General features: G+C 45.1%; 1 protein-coding gene across 1 annotated transcript; it reads right to left on the bottom strand.

The window, feature by feature from the left end:
• Positions 1-7,016: 7,016 nt before the first annotated feature.
• On the bottom strand, positions 7,017-22,355 carry LOC104289762 (neurotrypsin-like). Its single transcript, XM_009888773.1, has 15 exons — positions 22,284-22,355; positions 20,132-20,177; positions 18,480-18,716; positions 17,035-17,158; positions 16,149-16,324; positions 15,506-15,653; positions 14,489-14,667; positions 13,930-14,071; positions 12,703-12,905; positions 11,553-11,694; positions 11,084-11,286; positions 10,449-10,527; positions 10,080-10,202; positions 9,265-9,545; positions 7,017-7,559 (listed from the first exon to the last, which is right to left on the bottom strand). The coding sequence occupies exons 1-15, from the start codon at positions 22,353-22,355 to the stop codon at positions 7,249-7,251; spliced, it is 2,466 nt and encodes an 821-aa protein (XP_009887075.1). The 3' UTR covers positions 7,017-7,248.

Raw genomic sequence — 22,355 nt, 5'->3', positions numbered from 1 at the left:
CTACTTTCACAGTGAGGAGGGCCCACTGTCCAGGCTAGCACATCAGGCAAAAAGGCCAGCAAGCTACCGCATGACCTCTTCTCACGGAAACCTTTGGCAGGTACCTGCTGCTGGCTCCTGAGCCCCAGGGCTGGCACGGGCTGGGAATCTCAACATGCTCTGCATACGCTTTCCAGCAGGATTAATTTGCTGCAATTTTAATTCTTGCCCATGTGTTTCTTCTGTTGGGCAGCACCTGAACATGAGCCCAGCATTGAGTTACATCTGTTTCCAGCTCAGCCCTTTGAGCCACAGCTGCCCTGATGTCTGTAGGAAGGCCAGCACAGACATAAACAGATAGAAGAAACAAGGCCTTTTGCTTGGCTGACATCAGGGCAACACAGCTTCACAGCTTCTTTTTGTTTAAGCTGATCCAAAGCAGTTGTTTCTTCCTTTCAAGAGACAGGCTTCTTTTGAAAATCTGTGAAGAGAAAGGTGCCTTTTATTTCTGGCAGAATGTGTGGGATTTGAAGAGCAGAGAGGGGAAGATCAAGTGGTGCACCAGGGTTTCACCAATTTCTTTGAATTTGTCTGTCCTACTCCTGTCCTCTATCAGCACCTCTTAAATCTAAGGGGTTTTTCTAAACATAAATGACTCTAGGCGGATCATCCACATACTTAAAGATCCATTTTGTTGGCTCTGCTTCCTCTTTTCACTTTTGCACATAAACACAATCCCATGAACACTTCCTACCAATGCTAGGTACCCCCTCTAGTCATGCCAGTTTAAGAGTGGCACAGCACCCAGCCCCGCAGCCCAAGGTTAACTGAGCAGTGCACTGTCTTCCTCCGTTAGAAAGAGGAAATTGTGCTCAAGTAAGAATTTTTTTAATGTCAGTGGTGATACCTGAATGCCTGCCTTCCTCTCTGCCAACGAATGCAGTAGCTATCCTAGTTACAGAACTGCATGAAGCAAAGCCCAATTTCCTCCTGATTCATATTTCAGTTTCAAACTCCAAAGCCTGCCATCCTACAGCTGGCAACCTGAAACAAGTAAACCCATGCCATACACTCCTCCCAAGCATTTCCCACATGAAGGCAGCAGTCAAGCACTTCAATAACAAAACATGAGGCTTGACAGACTTGTAACCTTAACCACAGTCTCGACTTCGTTCTTTCCCAGGCAGTGACTATGGAAGAGCATTGCAGAATTGACTTGGTGAAACACTGGCAGCTGACACATGAAAGGCCATCTAAAATGCCTGCACTCTGCTTCCCCCCCCCCCAATCAATACACATGCCGTTCATTCTCACAAAACCTCAGCCACGAGCTCTCAGTTTTGCACAAGCAAGAGAGGAAATGTAGGTAGGTGCAGAAAACCCCAAAGGCAGACATGAAGCGAGGGAGGTGTTAACCACAAGCAGCTCTTTCTTCAGCAGGTGCATGTCAGTCCCCAGCAGCAGACTGGAGTGAGTACACACAAAAAACTTTAGCGCTATAATACTTGGAGTCTGCAGGCATCAGCTACACCAAGCCCCAGTCTAACCCTCATGACTTGGGAAAGTCAGTGCAGTAGCCGTGACCTTGCAAGGACCCGAACTATTTTTCAAAACAGATTTTTTACACAGCAATGCAGATTTCGGTGGGGGTTGGGGGTGCGGAGAAAAGTATTCTTGCATCGGTGTCTCATTCAAACTGCATTTCCCTTCTCCCACTTCCACTTTTCCAGAGGTTGGCTTCGATTTGTAGAATGAAGGATGAATAGAATTTGCAGAATGACACATGAATCCTAGACTGAAACTAAATCATGCTGAACAAGTTTGTTTAAAGGTAGTATAGAAAGATCAACTATAACAACAAATTATGAAGCTGACATATCAAATCCTGCTAAGTTTTAAGTGTAATGAGTTGATCTGCAGATACCCCCCATCTGTTCCAAATGGCCACAAAATGTGGCATTCAAAGAACTATTGCATTTCATTGTAAAGGTAGCGAACAAGATGCTGACCTTGTAACATGCTTTAGCATGTTAAAGCAGTTCTAAAAATAACATTAATACAGAAATTTAATTAGCTTAATTCAGTGCTGCAAAAAATCCTAAAACCTGCCTTTGGAACAGGTTCCTTTATTAAAAATAAGACAGAGCCCCACACAGTCACAGTATAATCCATTTATTAGCATACCTTGTGAGCCATTAGTGTTGATCCAGGGGACATGACAGTTTGGGCACTTGACTGATTTCAGAGGTACACGGCCTCTGGTTTGTAGAAAGGGATTGTAATAGGACTGAGTGGGCTACAACACAAGTGCATGTTTCTCCTTGATATGGGGAATTAAATATTTTTCTTAATACAGAAAAATATAGCCCATGAAATGCACATTGGTCCAGGTCACAGTGCCTTATTGCACACAGAGCAGTCCCAAGCTGGTTACCTACAAGGGCCGTTCTGTTCCCTCTAGCTGCAAGAAACTCCCAGTAAGTCTATCAAGATGGTGTTAAATACCACAGTGCAATTCATCTTTCAAAAGCTTTCATCTGATTGCTGAATATACACATAAAAAAATCTTTCTTCAAGTGATTGATGGATCACCGCAGCTTTTTTGGGGGTGAAGAGACTTCAGGATATTGGGTTCAGAAAGGAAGGAAGACAGGAAAAAGGCAGGCCCACCTCTCTTACCCCTGAGATAGCAAATATCTATGTTCCTGATTCCTCACCAATACCTCCACTAATATCTTTAAGGAACTGATCTGTTATTCTCTGCTCAAAGGTACAAGGATTACAAGGGTAATCGACATCCTGTCAAGGTTAATAAACAGCTGCCTGATTAATTACAGCATAGAACATAATTCATAGAAATCATCAGAACAGTGTTCAGCTACAGGAGAGGGAGAAATCTTTAAGCCAGCTTCAGCTGGCCAAAACCTCGACTGTTGTCAAGCCAGGGCTGATAGATAGCAGTGCAGGCACTGCAGGTCAAGAGGACACTGGGTCGGCCTTTGTAGAGCACTGGGGTATTCCCTCAAAGAACGATACCTGGAGCACTAATAACTGCTCCTTAGACCCTTACTGTAGCCACGCTTCCACTCCTCCCAATGCTCCCAGCCAGTCATAGTGACATTCCCTTTCCCACATAATCAGCGTGTGCCACACTGCTACGGGAACTTGTCTCAGAGCATCCACGGGGCACAGTGCAGCCACCAGCAGCAGTGACTGAGCTCTCAGCTCCTGGAAATACTGTATATGCATTAGCCTTATCCAACAGACTAATGCTGCAAAGACAGACTGTATCAGCCCTACAGGTATGTCCGCCAAGGCAAAGCTCTACACAGCTATCCAGCTGCTCCCTGCCCAGAGCTGCGCTATGCTCCCCAGACATACCTACAGCAATCGCTCCGCACTCAGAGGGGCTGCTGCGCCTGCCTGAGACACAGGGGGGAATTAACCTTGGTGGGTTTTCATCTCGTTGTAGCTAGGCTGCCACCAAGACCACGCTAGCAAGTTTAAAGCTAATTCCAGCATACATACGTAAAACACATACAGTGCTGAAATCACTTACAGCATTGCCTACTACAGAAAATAATACTGAAAACAATCAGCAGATGGCACAGCCTTCCCTGGCAAACTGCATTCAGTTCTGGTTACCAAAGCTTAAAGATCCAGCAGAAAGAGAAGACATAGAGAGACAGTCAGCGTGTTATCAGATACCTAGACAGTTTGGGTTGAAGAGAGACAGAGAAGACGCAGTTTTAGAAAAGGGACTATCTCTAGAGTAATGGACAATAGAGAATATAAGGCCAGTACCCTTATTTCCTCTCATAGCAGAGAATACAAGGACAGGTGTAATTCAATGAAAACAAAAGGCAATTAATTCAGGAATCATAAAAAGAAATTATGTACTATAGAGAATAAAATTATATTGGTTCTCATTGCCAGAAAATATTGAGGCTGAGAGATAAACTGGATTAAAGAAGGGATGAAACATTTATATGGAAGATGAAGCCGGGTTACATTAAATAGTTTTTTTAAAAGTTAGGGATATAAACTTTCACGCTTTAGAAAAAAAAGGATAGTGCATAGAGTTTATACAATACCCAGAAGATTGAGTACTTGTACTTCTGTTTTTAATGATAACAATAGTAATGCAAGTAATTAATTTAAATGGGCCAAGAACAAAATTCCCCCAAAGGAAAAGCTGTTAAAATTTGTTCAGTACAAACTCACACATACTATCCTTTGAAACGTCTGCTGCTGGCCAACATTAGGTATGAAATACAGTCCTAGGGCGGCTGAGTACTGCTCATCCAACCAGGCAGTTCCAGTAAGCCTTGGTGGCAAAGAACTCGAGTTTGTTTTGGGCCACAGTCCCAGTTTCAACAGTAAAGAGCAACAGCGGTGCTCTGAAACAGGTTAGGACAATTGAGGAGAGTATTGCCAGGCTTGCCTACGGTAAGACATAAAAATTAGGCAAAGGCAATCGGATACTTCCTTGCCTCCTCCTGGCTCATGCAGGACTTAAGCGATGTTACTTACAAGGATCCTCACAGCTTTCCCGGTGACGAAATCTAGGAGAAAGAAATATTGTGACCTAGAACACGGGAATTTCAGAAGACAATGCCAGGCCTGTGTCTCACTTGTGTAACATGGTAATTTATTCTAACTCCTGAATGGCAACCAGTTAAGTAGGCTTAGGGAAATAACCTCACAGTTTCAGTTCTTTGGGTGTTTCTTTGCCTGTTGGGGTTATGGGTATAAGCTGAAAGATCAAACCAGGTTAAACTAGAGATGTGACAGCACCCAAGGCACAGAAACTCCATTTGAGCTGCTGTAGCTTGCTGTCTTGGGGGGACCCTGAAGCTAAAAGCCAAATCTCTCCATGTTTCCCAGACAGGTACTGTTGCTGCCAGTGTGGAACTTGGCATTTAATCCCCTTCAAGACCATAGGTCTGTAACATAATTCCCATCCATCCTCCTGTCATTTTAATTCCTGGGAGATAAGGAGCAGTCTTCAGCCTGCGTCTTAGGGACTCTCTGCCAGCAGCTGTAGGACAACACAGCCAGCGTGGAGCCAGGCACAGCGCTGCCCCAGCGTCGAGCTGGCACTTCAAACCAGGTTATCAGCACAAGCTGCACTGCAGACATTCAGCCCCTCGAGAAGAGGCATAAACAGACCAGATCTGTCTTGAAGGCCACTTTGCAGGGGTTCTGACACTGCATGTTTTCAGGATTCCTACAATTCTTTTTAAAAATAAAGTTTCCAGTGCAGTATTGGTAACCCAACTGTCCTATAATCCATGGAGAGGATAAATGGAACTGTTTAGTTTAGCATTCACACACAAAAATCAGCCACCTAGCCAGGTCAGCACCTTCTATAAGCTGTTTTATAGAAGACAAATAAAGCTTTAAGCAATCACTGCTTATTGAATCCAAGGCAATTTCTAGGACTCTGTCACCACATGTCCTGTAATATGACATTGTTAATCCACAGGCTGTGCTCTGCCTTCTGTTCTTGCCTTGGTAATACCTAGGTACTGAACACCACAGTGCCTTCAGTGCAGACCTTCCAGACAGCAGGCAGTGCCTGACCCAGTCACTGCCTACCCTACAGTGCATGAGCGAACCCCAAACATGCACATCTGGCACAAGTTCTGTGTGTCCCACTCTATTATTGCTCCATGTTCAGGTCTTTGGTTATATATCAAAGCTTACTGCGCCTGAGCAGACCTGTCTTCTCTCTGGCTTGTCTATACGCAGCAAGAAGACACTGTGCACTGCACAACTGCTAATGCACTTAGCCCTTATGTCTATTTTTATATTTTTCTACCTACTCGAGGATAATAAATTAACTTACAAAAGTGATTAAGGCCTAAAGGCATACTCTGTTCATTCGTTTGGATGAGAGGGAAGGAAGAAATTGAAGTATTCAATAACCCCTGCTTTCCCTCAGCATTATTTCTGTTCAGGCTGAGAACTACAGCTTGATGGCACTGCTTGCATACCCTCGAGTTAAGCCAGTTTACTCCCACTGAGAGGAAAGAAAAGTAAAATAGTGCAAAGAAGAGAAGAGAGGAAGGATAGCCCAGAGGCTGCAAGAATAGGAAGCGCTTCGGGAAAACAGGAAGCTGCTTTGCAGCACACTTACTGTTTTACACCTCAAGAAAATGACTTACTCCCTGTGTTTGTTGTGTATCTATACCCCAGGAGTATTTCCATGTTTCATGGGAGAGAACTGTGAACACAGAGATATTAAAAGACTAACATCACAAATAAAGGGCAGCTAATAACTATGGTGAATAAGGTACCAAGAGAGAGTCCCCAAAGTACTGTTAAATCATGACTCAACACCTGCATGTTTGAGATTAACGTTACATTTGGATTTAAAGAAAAAGAATGTGTCTATTCAGCCTTTTGAGGTCACATTTTTAAGTTCTTCATGGTAATCACAAGGGCAAGAAAGCTGTTGCCTCTTAAAAATAGAGATTTACTCTCACACCAACAACTGATTCAAGGAGATGCTGCTTTAAGAAAGAAAAAAACCAAACACACACAGAAGAACCACTATATTGAGAAAGCAGCAATAAAACCATCGCATCTGGAAGCTGGAAATGTGTGATACAGGATTACAGCAGGAGGAACAAGCATCTCTTAGCAGGGACAGACACTTTAAAGGGATGATATGGGAGCAGACCTACTATTCAGAAGAGAAAAGGTTCCCCCTAAAGAAAAAACAGGGAAGGAAAAAGACCTCAACTGTTGGCCTGTTCCTCAGCTCAGGTTAAATCCTCCGAGTCCTGGAATTGAAGAGAGCTGTTATGAAAAAGTACCTGAAGATTTCCACTGTGCCAGAGCCTGGTGCCATCTACCAAGCATCTCACCTCTCCTTGCAGCATTTTTCAAGTAAGCAAACATACAAAAACGGGAATAGATTTACAGAGGCAAGTATCTCTCCACTTCTACCATTTCTGTGTGCCAGGGTGAAGGAACAAGTGTGATTGCATTACAGGACTCAGACAGTCTGAGCAACATAGACTTGTCATTCTTACCAGTGTGCACCTGCTTTCTCTGCTTAGACATTACGGACTAAAGTGAAACCAAAGACTTTAAAGAATCAGCCATTAACTTTTTTTCTCTCAGTTCTATGTTAAAGTCTTTTCCCAGTGTCCAATGACAAATAAATCTCCGTCAGTCAGTCATAGGCCAGAAGCCACAGCCTTCTCCAGCTGCAGGGCAAAAGGACCATACATTGAAGTTCCTAGAGCTCAGACATTTTCATTTCAGCTTGGTCACCTTCTTGATCCAGGATACGTATTTGCTGACCTTTGTGTACACACCAGGGGAATCCTTCCGACCACAGCCGTAACCCCAGGAAGTGATCCCCAAAATGATCCAGCGTCCGTTTGACCTCTGACACATGAGTGGCCCTCCACTGTCACCTTGGCAGCTGTCCACCCGTTTATCTTCAGAGAGATTCCCAGCACAAATCATGCGGTTAGTGAACTTCTGCCCATAACGAACCTCACAGTCTTCCCGTGGGAGAAGAGGCACCACCCCCTGCAGCAGGGTTCTCGAATAGGACTTCCCTGGAACAGAACAGACCAGCCAGACCAATTCACCTACAGACAACAGCAGCAACCTAGAGCAATGGTGCTCCACAAAAAAAAACAGATGTTTGTACATTTAATGTCAAGATTGCAGCACAGAAATAAGCCAAGCTCAGCATCTCTGAACCACCAGAAAACACGACTGCCAAGCCAGACCACAAAAAAGAGCTGTAAGATCAAAGAAATGGGGAAGAGGTTGGGGAAAGAGGTTAGATCAAAGGATGAGTCTTACTCCTGGTTCTGCCAACAAGTTACTTGAACCTTGTTCAATTTATTTCGCCTCTCTGAGCCTCCATTTCCTCCTCTGTAAAACAAGGACAGTGTTTTCTCAACAATATAAATGCAGCAATATTTGTCAAGTGCTCAGTCCTCAGAGAAGTTTCGGAAGATGTTTCAGAGGTATCCAAATATTATTCAAAGGGAGCTCACTTCGTCTTTGGCCAGATTTGTCTCAGTTTGCTCAAATCTCTTTATTACCCAGACTTGCTTAGAACATAAGGTTCCTGTACTAATTTAGAGTATGACCTTTCTGTGCCCAAGGTTTACAGTAAGTTCGCAAGGTAGCAGGTAACCACCTCTCATTGGGAAAGCTGGGTTTGGTGCGTGGGAGGGATTTTAGCCATCAAGTCCCGGTACAGCTTAAGGGAATTACACAGCCAAGTTGCTCCTTGATCCTCCCCAGACTCCCCAAAGTGACACATGCACCTGGTGCAGCTCACTCCAAAGACAAATGTGTATTTGCAGTTAAACACTTGGGGTAACAGCTGGGAAGGATAGGTAAGTCCAAAATCAACAGACAAGAGCTTTCCTGGGGCTATTTGCCTTTTGGCAGCAAGTCTTTCCGAACATATGGCTTTGCTCCAGTCACAGCAGCCCCGAAAAGCCTTCTTGCCCCAAGCCCTGCATTACATCTCTGAGCCCCAAATGGGGGAGGACTGGACAGCTGGTTGTAAGGCTTTGTTTAGGGTTCAAAGCTGCCTCTAGACCTTGCTAATGCATGCATGTCAGGACTCCAGCAAGCCCAGCATTTAAAGTATTGCCTTGAGAGTGTTAGGTATTCAATAATTAATACTTTCTAGAATATTCTCTGCTCCCTTTTATCTAGGAAGCTCCACAGCAACGTGCAGCAAGAGGACAGGTACAGGCTGTCTCAAACCTAGTGCAGAAACCAGCCTCAGAGCCCAGCGGTCCCTGCAGCAATATCCAGGGAGATCAAGCAAGGTAGTCTGACATTCCTTCCACCTCTAAGCCCCCACTTCGCTATTACAGTATCATGAAGAAGGCAGGAGGTCATGGAAACATAGAGCCCTCCCATAGGCTTTGTACACCAGCTCTGCACAGGCTGCTGCCTAAGGGGTCTGCTCTGGGCAAACACATGTGTAGAAGGGGGAAGAAAGAGGACTGTGGCCAGATGGGTGCATTGCTCTCTCCCACAGCTTCAGAAGGATGCTCTGGCAACCAAAACTTCCACCATGGGCAGGCTCAAGAAGCCTCAAAATCAGAAGAAAACACAATGGCACAAAAATCATCTCACCTCTCCGCTCCTTGACGCCGTGTGCTGGCACAGACAATAGGAGCAGTAAGAACATGGCCTTGAGTTGTGCAGACATAAATTAATGGCCCATGTACGCTCCGGAAGCCAGACTCCTCCACCTTTCTTGCTCCTCAAAACCCCATCACTCACCTGTGTCTCCCCAGCCAGAGATGATGCAAGCTTGCCTGTTGATGTCAGACTTCTCTTTCCTGTCGGGTAGACAGACAGGCAGAACATGGTGATTGAAAGAGAGACAGTGCCCCTCTCTGCCTCGCATCCGGACCAGGGCAATGTCATTATCGTTGCTGCCAGCCCAGTAGTTCCTGTGGAGGATGATCCGTTCCACAGGCAGCTCCCTCTCAAACTCATCCTTCACGCCTGTGTGGTAATCGCCCACCCGCAGCAGGTAGCGCCGCACATCAACACCAAACCTGGAGAAAAAGACACTCAAGGTTTCGATACTCCTGCTAAGAGAGAAACAGACTCATCCAAGGTTCAGTTGCTGTGAGACTGAACCACATCCTCACAAAATGATAAACACAACTGATAAAACAGTGCCAGCTACAGCACTGTGGTACCTCTTTAGCAGATGTGATAATGCCAGCTATTGGGGTGAATGGGTGTCTCATGCACAAGACACTTTTTTTTTTTTCCCCTCTATGAAAAGGGCTGCAACAGTTGCAAAGCACATGACCTTGTGTTCACAGTTCCTTAAAGTACTGAAGCATGGCAAAATGCTTGTTCCATTTAAAGCCTCAAAGTTAAGAGGGCAGGTGTAAGCAGTGAAGAATAAAGCAAACCTATATTGAGTCATCCCCATAAGTGCTCCAACATCACACACATCATAACCTGAAGGTCTTGTTTTAGAAACTTTGCTCATGTGGTTCCACTGGGAGGATAGCCTTGTATGAGGTTATCTTGCTCATCTTTGAGTATCCCTCAGGGCTCCCCACTCACAAACGCACCTTTTGAAGCAGTGGGCTGCAGTCACTACCCAGCAGCTGCTGATCAGCGTTGCTCCACACAGCAGACGAGTACCTTGACGAAAATCTTTCAACCGCAGTGAGGCCTGCCATGGCCAACCACCTCTGAAAAGGAAAAAAGAAATAATAGGCATCCCACACACAAGAGCTGTTTTTCTCTTTTCCCATCTCTTCTGCCTCATCTGGGTGCAGCTGGCATGCATTCTCCCCTAGATGGGCCCACTGGTTCAAATCAAGTTCAGAAATCACCAGTGAAAATGTGTGAATGTATTTGGCATTAACCAGGCTATTTCCAGAGCCTGCAGGAAAGCTGGAACCACTTCTGGCTTTCCCAGCAAATAAGGGTAGTACCTGAGAGACTTGTTTCCACCTATGATCCTTTTCTTGCGACGATGAAGCAGGCGCATCCCACACACACCGGATTCTGGACCTGCACAGCAAAGTTAGAGCAGTTGCGTAGATACCTTCAGCTTAAGTATCAAGAATTGCTGTCACAGAGCCAAATACTATTCGCCTTCCCTGAGGGCATTAATCCTCATGGTAGGTGATGCATTGTGTTGTGCATGTGGAATTCACAGAAGATTTGACCCCATAGTTTTCCTCAGTTTTGGTGGAGGTGCTTACCTCCAGTATCTGTAGTCTTATGCCAGGAATGGGACCTCTACAGCTATATCCTCAGTACTCTAAACCCCAAAGTTTGCTCATGGGTACAGCTCTAAGGAAGGGTATGGTGACTTGGCTGTGGGGAAGTTCTGCAGACTCAAAGGCCTGACATGGGTGGAGTTCCTCATTCTGGAGCACCTTGTGCTCCTAAGAAGAGACAATGAAAACAAGGAAAAAGTAGGAGGTGCAGGACTGGACACGCTTATTTTGTAGGTGAAGTTTCAGCCCAAGAAGAGAAGAACTACAGGGGGAAAGCATAAAAGCATGCAGAGATACAATAACGGGAGCCTCAGGTTTCTGCTTAGAAGAAATGGGCACATCACCTGTTCTGATGTCTTGGACCTTCTCTTCCACATAGTCACAGATGACACCAGCATCCTCACTGTGCCAGCAGCTGTGAATCCTGGTGTCACGCCTGACACACTGCCCCAGGGTGTGCTCTGTGCCACTGCATTCTATGTTGTCCAGATGGATGGGTCCGTGGCCTTCACCAAAATAAGCCATTGCCCTGGCTTTTGCTGTACCACTGCAATTAGAGAGAGGGTGGCTAACCTACAATAAGCAGGAGACAGGTGAAACTGATGCACGAGCACATTTTAAGAGAAATAATATTTATGTGTCACTCTGCACACAGACAGTAGTACATGCTGAAGGCAATGTGAGAACAGGACCCTACTCCCTCAAGCATATGCAGGTATGCCAAAACTAATAAATTAAGCCCCCAGGTCCAGAAAGAAGCGATCCCCTTGAAAGCTGCTTCTATCTATATGATGCAGGTACCAGAGCTCTTACCTGAATCCCAGTTGCCTACAAACTACTGCAGCATCTCTGTCTGTCCAGCCATCATCACAGACGCTGCCCCACTGCCCATTCAGGAATATCTCAACCCGTCCCTCCTTGGTGCTTTCTCCATCCACCAGCCGCACAGGAGGCCCTGAAGCAGAAAACAGATGTGTTGCTGCAAGCGAAAACACCAGAGTGTGAGGTGCTCAGAACTTGGGTTCTATAGGAAAAGACGAATCCCAGACATCAGCAAGCTTAAAAAAAAAAAGAAAAAAGAAAAAAGCCTATATGAAGACTATGTCCCTCATTTCACCTCTGTGCTGAATCAGAAGACTACATACATCTTGATTTATTTAATACGTACTGGAAATAATTAGTGGATCATATTTTGAAAGCTGAGTAAAGAGGAGAACAAGAACAGAAGGAAAGTTATTAACTCCTGAGCCAAGAGAAGACAAGCTTAAACATGCCTTGGAAATAAATCCATTAAATTATAAAACTATTATATTATTCTAGGCAAGAGAAGATTTCTACATCCAGGAAAAACAAAAAAGTTGGATGCCGTCTATTTCAATAAAAAATAGCTGAGAAATTGCAAAGTCTCCTGTAACAGGAAAAGGGGAGAGTATCAGGCCTCATATAAAAAAGGAAATTATGCTAACTTTAGTACATTCACAATTTTAATTAAAAGTGTGCCATCCATACAAGAGAGTGCCAATTTCCATGTAACAGCCCCTCACATCTAAGTCCTATTGTCTTGGCAAGGTGTGACACTAATGTAACTACACCAGTTTCCTATAGGCCCTAGTTAAAAGGGTCCTGTGTTCCCATAGACATGGGGCTGCGGCATCTCGTAAGTGAGCAAGGGCACACTAAGGAAGCCACCATTCCTCAGCCCCTCAGGTTTGTTTTAGAGACTGCCAACACAATTCTCTCCAGTTTCAGTTTTTCTGCAGGTCTGGCCATATGTCTGGTGGAGCCACAGCTCTCTGGCTGTGCCCCAAAAGAGCCAGGGCTCGTTCCCAAGAGTCCTCCTCAAAAAGCAGCCCCCCCACTGAAGCAGCACAGAGAAAACTCCCACATCTGCCAGAGCTTCCAAAGGAACAGACCAGCAGGTGACACTTCCCCACCGTCCAGGGCAAGAGGCAAGGTGAGTTACCCAGGCTGCCATCCATGACTGTGTTGCTCTCAAGGGAGCAGCGGACTCCCACATCCTCAGCGTGTGAGCAATCATGCTGCCCCCAGTTGCTGTGGGGACAGTCCAGGAGGGACAGCTCTGTTCCCACACAAGCCACATCATCCAGTAAGATAAAGCCTTGACCAGCAGCATAGTCCCCTTCAGAGGCCAGGGTAGCAGGACCACTAGAGGAAGGAAACAAAACATAACATAACATCAGATTCATTAAAACTCATTTCAGGACCTAAGCTCAGACCCAAAAGGAAACTCTCCTGCAGACCTCAGCTGTGTCCTCCTGATCTAAACCACTCAGTGACACAAAGGATGGCAGCCAAGCAGCATGCACATCTCACCAAGCTTCAGTTTTCAGGGGGGCCCTCTGACATCAGTCCATTTTCTAGTGTCTGGTCAAAGGCACAGTCCGAATGGCACAGAGGGCCAGCTATACCACAGAGGCTGCTTTGCAGACGTGACACCAGGTATATCAATTTGGAAGGGGCTAGCCGAGGAGGCATCAAAAATACCAACATTTAATCAATTCTGCTCCCTTTTCTAGTAAGCAACTACCTGGAATTGAAATGCAGAAAGCTGCAAACTTTTAGGCACTACAAGACACAACAAACACAGTATGCAGCTGGACTCAAAGGGAATAATTTATTTTAGTCTTTTTTCAGCCTATAAAGCTGAAATTTTACAGGGATACCCTAATCGTACTAAAAAAAAAAAAACAAAAACCCACACAAAAACCCCAGAGTATCCTGATTTTCAGTCTTCCCCAAAACCATACTTTGAGGGAGTTCAGCAATGGGTTGAAAGAAAAGCCCTGATGGTCTTCATTCAGCTCCTGAAGCAAGTGATGAGTTTAGCTGACAGAGGAGAGGGGGTGGCAGTGCTGAGCTGATACACCTGGAAATTTAAGGTGTATTGAACTTTCTGACTTTGGTGAGGGGTTCATAAAGACAGTAGTATCAAGCCTGTTACCTGCTTTCAAAACAAGCTGAGGCAAGGGATAATAAAGATTATTCTTTTTTCCTGGGAAAGTGTGTGGATACTTATTAATCTTTCCTGAATAAAGTTGTATAATGGTAATAAACCTTCTAACAAAGACGTCATTGAAGGAAATAAGGTCTAGCCTATCTCAGTGAAGGGGGATAGAATCTAATCCCTGAAATTAGGAAGCACAGACACTACACACACTCTCAGTCCTACCTGAAGCCCAGCTGCCTGCAGACCACCTGAGCACCAAGGTCTGTCCAGCCATCATCGCATACTGTGCCCCAGTCTCCATTGTAATAAACTTCTACCCTGCCTTCACTGGGGCTGCAGCCACCAGCCAGCCTGACAGTGCCCTCTGCAAGGGGTGGGAAAAGGAAAGGTCAGCACTCAGGCGGGATGAAAAGAAACAACCTGTGCCCCACTGCTGGAGTCTCTGTACAGCCCACGAGTGAAAGAAACCAAAGACACATATATCCATGGGTACTCAAAACCCAAACATTCATTGCTCCCAAACATCTGTCAGGGGAGGATTCACCTCAGCCTTTCCACGCCACCTGTGGAAAGCAATGGGAACACCACCAAGCCTAGCTCTGATCCGTTCCCACCTGCTGCTTGCTCTCTGCCTCCACATCTGGCAGCCCTTGTGAGAACCATATGTAGAAGCCCTGTAGGATCTTGAAGCAGGGGAGCTATAGGCTGTCTGCTGAGCAAGCTGTGTAATATGGGAGTAAGACAGACCACATCTGACTGGCACAGAGCTGTAGATCTATACCTGTGAAAGGGTCACAGGAGACACCAGCATCTTCAATGTGGTCGCAGTTCTGCTGTCCCCAGTCACTCTTCTTGCACTGGTCAAGTGAGAGTTCATTGCCTGAGCACTCCACTTCATCCAGCAGGATTGGGCCAGATCCCTGTCCATAGTGAGCCCATGACAAAGCTTTCGGGTTCCCACTGCAAATGGTGCAGACATATATGCTCACAGTAAGGAAGGTCACAGTCTTGTATGCTCAGAGTCTGCCTTGCACAGGGACTCTCCTATGCTAGGCCAGTGTCCTCCCATAGATAATCTGTATTTCTGACACAGTGGTGTTACCAACTGTTAACCGAAATACTTTATTGGAAAGTTTTGTAACGAGACCTTCCGACGCGTAACAAAAATGTGCCCACAACTTGAACAGTTCAGACACCTGGGGAGTTCTGAGGACAATGTTTCAATCTCAGCAACAGGCAAACTCCAAAGTTTGAGGGATCTCAAAATGAAATTGTCTATTTTAAGCAATTCTGTACTGATTTGAATTTCAAGAATACTCAGTATACAACAGCTCCCATGTTAAGTGCTGAATGACATAGAGGAGAACTAGGCGCTCCCTCTTGCCTTCCTGTCTGAAGAGGGTAAAGGCAGTCAGTGAAACTGGATGTGTTTAAACTTAACCAAGTCAACAACTGCAGTTCACATATGAAAATCACCATGACAAGTTATCACTGAGGCCAAGAAAATTTGCATTAGGACGTGTGTGCAAAAACAATGAACAGGGATAAACACAAACAGATCTTGGATAGGGATGCCCATTTTTTTTTTTTTTTTTTTTTTTTACAGCATAAACCCATAAAACTGACAGGAATTAAGTACAAAATCCCTTTATAGGGTAATCAGTCCAGAATTATCTTTCCCAGTGTTTTTGTATGCTTCCCATAGAAAGGGCTGGTACTACAGTGAAAGGACATGCTTTCATGTTCTTTGTTCTGCCTACCTCTATTACCACTCCATGACATACAGTGGGGAAATTACCTGAGTCCCAGCTGCCTACAAACTACTTCAGCATCCCGGTCGTCCCACTGGTCATCGCAGATGGTACCCCACTTGCCATCATGGTAAACCTCCACTCGCCCTTCAAAGCTCTCCTTTCCCCCAACTAAACGCAGCGGAGCACCTACACCTGTGCTTCAAGAAAGTTTTTTCACAACAGAACAAGACAGAGAGAAAGCACATCTAGCACTTCAGGGTGTAGAACCATTCATCAGCCAGAGGAGGTCTTGGGATGCTCTTGTCCCAGCCTACCACATCCTCCCCTCTAAATCTCCCTGAGAAGCATCTGTGATTGCAGCCCACAGTATGGGTGCCACTGGTCCAGGGCTGGCTCTTTAACTGGCTGCTACAGTGACCAGGACTTTGCTTTCTGCTGACAAAAACCTGGTTTGATAAAAAGGTGATGTGGTCATAAGCACTATCTTTCAGTGACTGTTAGAAGTATGCCCACTCTGAGTATTTGGGATTGGGAAAGGATGGGTAATTTTCCACTGGAAGGAAAATAACCACCTGTATAGCAGGTGAAAGAAGAACATGCTCCAATGATTGATTGACCTTAGATTTTTACATCGTATCAGCAACATTGATGTAAGAAACAGGGACTGAACCTCCCCTAGAGATTTACCTTCTGGAGGGACACAGGTTACTGTGGCACTCCCCTGGTTACAAGCTCCTGACACAGCTTCCCGATAGCCACACTGCAGCAAGGCTTTCTCATCCCCATGACAGTTTGCTGACTGCAGGTGCAGGGGAACAGGCCACAGTCCGGGATGACTCTTCTTCCCAGCTGTGCCGATCTCACTGGTACAGAGAAAGCAACAGAGCAATGAAATGTCATAGTACTGCTTGATTTACAAGTTCCCCTCAGTTCCTGTGACTCTCGAGCCTGGTTGTGGCATTTCACATCCCAGTGAGTCCAGTTGATAGGGAGTGCATAAAGGGGTGGCTATTTACAGTCTAATAAGAAAGCACAAGCAAGTGCAAAGCACTTCCCACCATCTAACCTATTTTGTCGTCCTACTAACTGCAGAGGAGTTGATCTGGTCAGAAATGGCACACTCATTTGAGAGCGATGAACAAACCCATCAACAGATTTAAACATCCAAATATTCAAATCACCTTCTTCCTTCTCTGTGGGCCTTACCTCCTTGCTATTTGGAATTTTGAAGATCCAAATCCCAGAATCCCAAAGAGGGTTCACACTCTCCAAATTTCTAATAGATCACTACACAAACTCCAGCTGGTAATACTAAAAAGAGGCTATGATCTCACAGCTCACTCATCACAGCCTGGAGAACCAAGCAGAAACTACTGCTTTAAAAAGTTCTTGCAAATGCTGGCTGGAGTTTGGCATAGCAATGGAAAGAAAAGAGCAAGAAAGGAAATGAGCCCACAATACAGACTCCTCTCCTGCAGCCAACACACTATGCCAGAAGGACTGTAAACAGAGAGGCTGTTCTTTCCAAGGCCACATAAGCATGTAAGTCTCACAACCAGACTGAGGTTCCCACCTGAGACCTAGTTGCCTGCAGACAACACTGGCATCCCAGTCAGTCCAGTGGTCAGCACAGATGGTGCCCCAGAGTCCACTGAAGTACAGCTCCACACTGCTATCTTCAGCCAACCGCACAGCACCTTCCAAAAGAGAAGAAAAAAAAAAAGCCTCTATCTTCTGATGGAGGTTTCAGACCAACAAGTCTTGGACATGAACTGCACTTGGCTTTTCCCATCCCTGTTTTGCTGGTGCTGTCACTGAAGTGACTTGTACGAAGGAGTGCAGCACGTAGCACCTTGCCAGTTTCAGCAGCGGCTGCTCAGGAGGATGGCTGGTGCTATGTCCATTTCAAACTCACGGTAATACCAGCAAGAAACAGGTTCTGCCACAGCTCCAGGATTTTCCTTTTGTGAAATGGGGGTAATTTTACATGCCACCTTGAAAAGGTGTACGGAAACGGCAGGCTCTCTAATTCCTATGACACTCCACTGATTCATTTTCCATCAATCACCTCACCTATGAGAGTCACTGTTGCTACAACTAGATGTTCAGTAGCAGCAGGTGAATTCTCTTTAATTTCTCGAAAAGGAAGTGCCAGTGGAAATGCCCTTTCAATTCCCACTGCACTACAAATACCTACCATTGTTTAGAAAGCACATCTCTGCGCTCAGTTATGTACTGGGAGAAGGGTACACCTCTGTAGTACCTCAACACAGGCACACAGCACAACTACACTTGTTGTATCCTTGCCTTTAATGAAGGCATCTTTGAAAACACTTCCACTGACATGAGAAAAGACTTTGCAATTTCATATATTAAACTAATGTTTCACCTGCTTTGCAAAATGCAGGAAAAAGGGAAGAAGGTCAGAAAACAGGAGGACAAACAACACTTTTCAAGAGTGCTGCACTGGAGTCAGGGTACTGAGAGAGCTCAGCTCTCTTGCATGCCTCAAAATAAGCCACAGTCCTTGTGTCGGCACTGTGAGGAATTTTAAAGTAAGCCTATGACCTACCTTGCCACCAAAGATTTACAAACTGAACCACAGAAGATTTTTCCTTGTTCTATTTGAACTGCTGTAATTACGTGAGGAGAGCTCTGATATGGACACTTAAGGAGCAGGAGTGGGTTGTTTTCCACATAACTTAAACTGTTTTCAAAGTGGCATAAGTTAACAGTAAAAAAAAAAGAAGTCTCCTTGTATGAGAATAAAAACATCTATACAAGGCACTATGGCCACAGCAGCTTAAATCCACCCCCTACTATATACAGACGTTCTTCTCCCACACAGGCTAGCCTCTAGTCCTAATTATTTCGACAATTCAGGACAGTTACTGTACTGTGCTTCTTTCACAGAGTGTCCCACCTGCTGCCTGCAAGTCTGTGCAGCACATGTTTCTGGCCTGAACCCCCCCAGACAGTGCAGCCCGGGCACTGGCAGGGACACGCAGTAGCCCTTACCTTGGTTACAGTCGCAGTTAGCCCAGCCGATGGCCCCTGACTCAAGCCGGTAGAAGCACCAGGGTGTAGTTCCCCCGTCTGGGTTCCTGCAGTGGTTGTGGTCCCCCAAGCCACGGTCTGGGTACTGCTGAACATAATCGGGGAACTCTGCCCAGTTGAGGCATGCTGCCCCAGCCTCAGTGACTGCCAGCGAGCCATTGTAATACCCAAGAGGTCCGACACTGCACATGCTGGACACTGGACACAGGAACAGAGCTGTTAGCATCACTTAAGGCATCACACACCAAGGCTCAGACAGTGTGGGAGACAGCAGCTGATCTCCTGAAACACATCCCTGGTCTGCAGTCTTGATTGCTACTTGCTTGATTTTAATTCTATCACTCTTCAAGGCAGCTGCTCAAAGAATGTTTATAATACGCACTATCTAAACCACAAATTGATCTGAAGTCATGAACTGTCCAGACCTTGCAAATGTATTAACTCTGGGCCCAAATGTGGACAATTTGAACTAGTTCCCATTACTGTTTATTTCAATAGATATATTCACTTACTCTGGAGCAGTACTTGAGCCTGGCACACGCTCCTCCACTTCTTTCCCCACCTGCTTTGGCACCTGAATAAGATACTCTCTAAATTTGATCCTAGGCGCTTTAGAAGATTAATTGCTTGTCTAAATTGATTGAGACTGAGAAGAGTTTATAATTAGCTATAATTTCATTCTATAAAGCAGGAAAGTGGGAAATGACATTGTATTTCATTGTATGTGTGTTCCTTATACACATTACCATATCACCTGGCTTATCTGAACTTGGCCAAAACATAGCAAGGGGAAGGGAACTTATTTTGGGGGGAAGTGCAGGTGCCAGTGTTCCAGGCCAATGTCCAAGTGAAATATGTCATGCAAAGAGATCCCAAAAATTAATTTAATATGGTCTTTAACAAAAGAAGAAAACTCTTTGTTCATGACCCTGAAATAAGAAAGAGGGAAAACAGAACCAGACTCTGTATAAAGGTGGGCTTCGTAGAGTCCATGACGTTGGAAAAGCAGACTCAGAAATGGATAACTGTCATAGCTCTATTCATTGAATAAAAAAAAGAAGCCAACACTTTCAGAAAACCCTTCTGCCATAAAGGCACGTAGGACAAACAGCAAGGGTACAAGGAAACATTGCCTCATGCCATTTGCCTTCTAGCCACTGCCAAGCCCAGAGGGGGTAAGTGACAGCTGAAGGTTAACTGCAAGGTACAAAAATGAGAAGCAGTTACAGGTCAGTGTCCAGAAAATACACCGTGCACTTTGCATCAACTGGGACCTTCGGAGGCGAGGGGCATGTGAGAATTCAGTAGCTATCAGAGCAGAGGAAAGGTGACTGTGCAAAAAAAGACTGAGGCAGAGAAAGAGATGGAAGGAAAAGAACACGTGGGAGGAGTGGGGAACTGCTAGAGTATTAGACACAAAGAAATGAAAGCAGTCTGGCCATTTTGGGGAAGGAGATAAACAGACATTGAGGCACATAGGAGAAAAGATTGAAGAAGTGACGGAAAGAAAGGAAGAATGCCAGGTAGCAGTGGTTCATCGTACCTATGGTCTCACATCATAACTGCAGGAAAGAATCTGCCCGATGACTGAATTAATAACTTCTTGTTCTTACCTGCACTCTGCAAATGGTTTTGGTTGGGCTGAGATCCCAGGAAAGCCTGGGAAGAGAAACAGAGCAAAAGCAGAGAGATGATTATCCGATGAAATAAACATGGGCATGTCCTAAAAGCAGCTTGGCCTTTTGCTGCTTTAGGCAAACACACCCTAGTAACCAGCCTCTTCCCCGCTCTCCCCATTGCTCCTCTCCAAATCCAATCATAGCTCTGCCCACTAACAAGAAAATTAATAATTACAGGCCTGCAGAGATTTACCCTTGATCAAAGCGCTACCATACAAGGTTCTGCTTGTTCTTTTCCAATAGAATTGGAAGCCTGAGTGAGATGCCTATGGAAAGAAAAGCTAGAAGAAAATCATTGTTACCAGTAAGAAAAATAACAAATAACCACTTATTCTCTCTCCATGTATAGTGCAAGCCATCTATGGCCACAGCAGTAGAGTTGTATCTACATGATGGGATGATGCCCCTAGGGATACCTGTTAAAATAGTAATAAACATCTGTATACAAAGTAGGAAACACCTAAAGAAGAAAATCCAACAAGACTTTTTGAGGATTTTGTTTCACATACATGAGACAGTGATATGGCCTACATAGTGTTAATATCCAAATCGGGTTAAATAGCTAAGAACAAAAAATATGAAACAAAGCCCTCAGAATCCCAGCATCCTGTCCAGCCCCAAAACTGCATTTCCTCTTGTAAGCAGTGTTTTTGGTGGTTATAACCTGACTGTTGGCCGAGAGATAGGGATCTCCACTTCAACACCATTACATGGTGTGCAGGCAGGTGCAAGATTTTCACAGACCCAGAGTGAAAAAAAGAAATTGCACATGCTTCTGCTAGCTCCTTGTAGTTTAATTCATTTTTAAATACTTCTATATGAACATTTTCTAGAACAAGGAGCTCTAATTCACAGAGCAGAGCTGTACACATAAAGAATACTAGCTATTGGAATTGATTCTGTTTTTCTTAAAAATGCAGTAATTTTGCTTCTCTCAGCTTCACCCCTCCCTGGAAATGGGGAAGAGGAAAATCTGGAATTAAACCAAACACACCCTTGGAATAAGCAGGGGTAGTTCCCACAGATACCCAACAAGCATGACACCTACTCATGTCAAAAGTAAATTTCAAATCAAACTTAATATGGTCCAGCAGGTGTTCACAACCGCGGCCAAGGTCCAGCATCACCCTCCAAAAGTCAGAATGTGACACTGCATATTGAAAGTGGATTCCTGACACGGTTCAGAATCAGCAAATCAGATTTCAGGTACGTATGCACAAGGGGATGGAGAGATAAAACAGCATTTAAGTGAAAAATGCTTTTCAGCCAAGAATCCATCTATCTGCATGTATCAGGCTGTTGCAAGCCTACATAATGGTCTGGGAACCAACAATGCTGAAGGATTTATCCGAGGATCTCAAAGCTCTTTGCAAAGAGAGGAAAGTGAGCTAAGCTACGCTTTTGTGACTGCACCAAACAGGTGACTGAGCCATAATCCAGTTCCCCTGACTCTTAGATTTTGGTGTGCACCTGCACACACATGTAAGCCTGCAGGCAATAGAGGGATGGGTTGGACTACGAACAGGCTATATATGAAAGCCTGAACCTGCTCTTCTTGGAGACAGACCCGAAATGAAAGAACTGCAGTCCAAGTAACGTGCTTCCCTTCTAATGAAAGATTAGTTGCTCCCAGTTCCCATAGCAGCTTCCAAAATCCCCCAACATTGACCATCACCACCACCAAATTTTAGCACAAACAGCTTGTGCTGCAGTCACTGCTCCAGGTCCATGTGGCTATAAATCATCTGTCCACAACAGCAATAGGGCTAATCAGTCAAACAGCAAAGAACAGCAACAAAGGATCTCTCCTGCCAGGGTCTCTGCAGCGCTTGAGAAATGTAGGAAACCTGAGCCAAAGCATCTGCAAGCCCTTGTGCATCCTGCTTTCCTGCTTTGTTTCCTTTTCTGAATTTCATATGCAAAACGAAATAAATCCCTCCCCAAGCCCCCAGCCCTTCCCAGAGACCACAGCTGCCTAGATGCTTTGGAAAACATAGTCAAGGAATAACAAGACCCACTTACAGTGAGGATATTAAAAGATCTATGTGACTTCTTACAAGCAGAGAGAAGAATAACCATTGCTTACCTCCACGCATCTGAGACAGGATAACAGAGTCGAGAGCTCTACCAGGAGCCCGAGTACTTTGGGCATCTCCAT

This window comes from Charadrius vociferus, unplaced genomic scaffold (assembly GCF_000708025.1).
Source record: "Charadrius vociferus isolate BGI_N301 unplaced genomic scaffold, ASM70802v2 scaffold436, whole genome shotgun sequence".
In the NCBI taxonomy this organism is placed as follows: domain Eukaryota; kingdom Metazoa; phylum Chordata; class Aves; order Charadriiformes; family Charadriidae; genus Charadrius; species Charadrius vociferus.
Note: the sequence above shows the minus strand (reverse complement) of the source record. Positions and strands in the feature narration are given on the sequence as shown.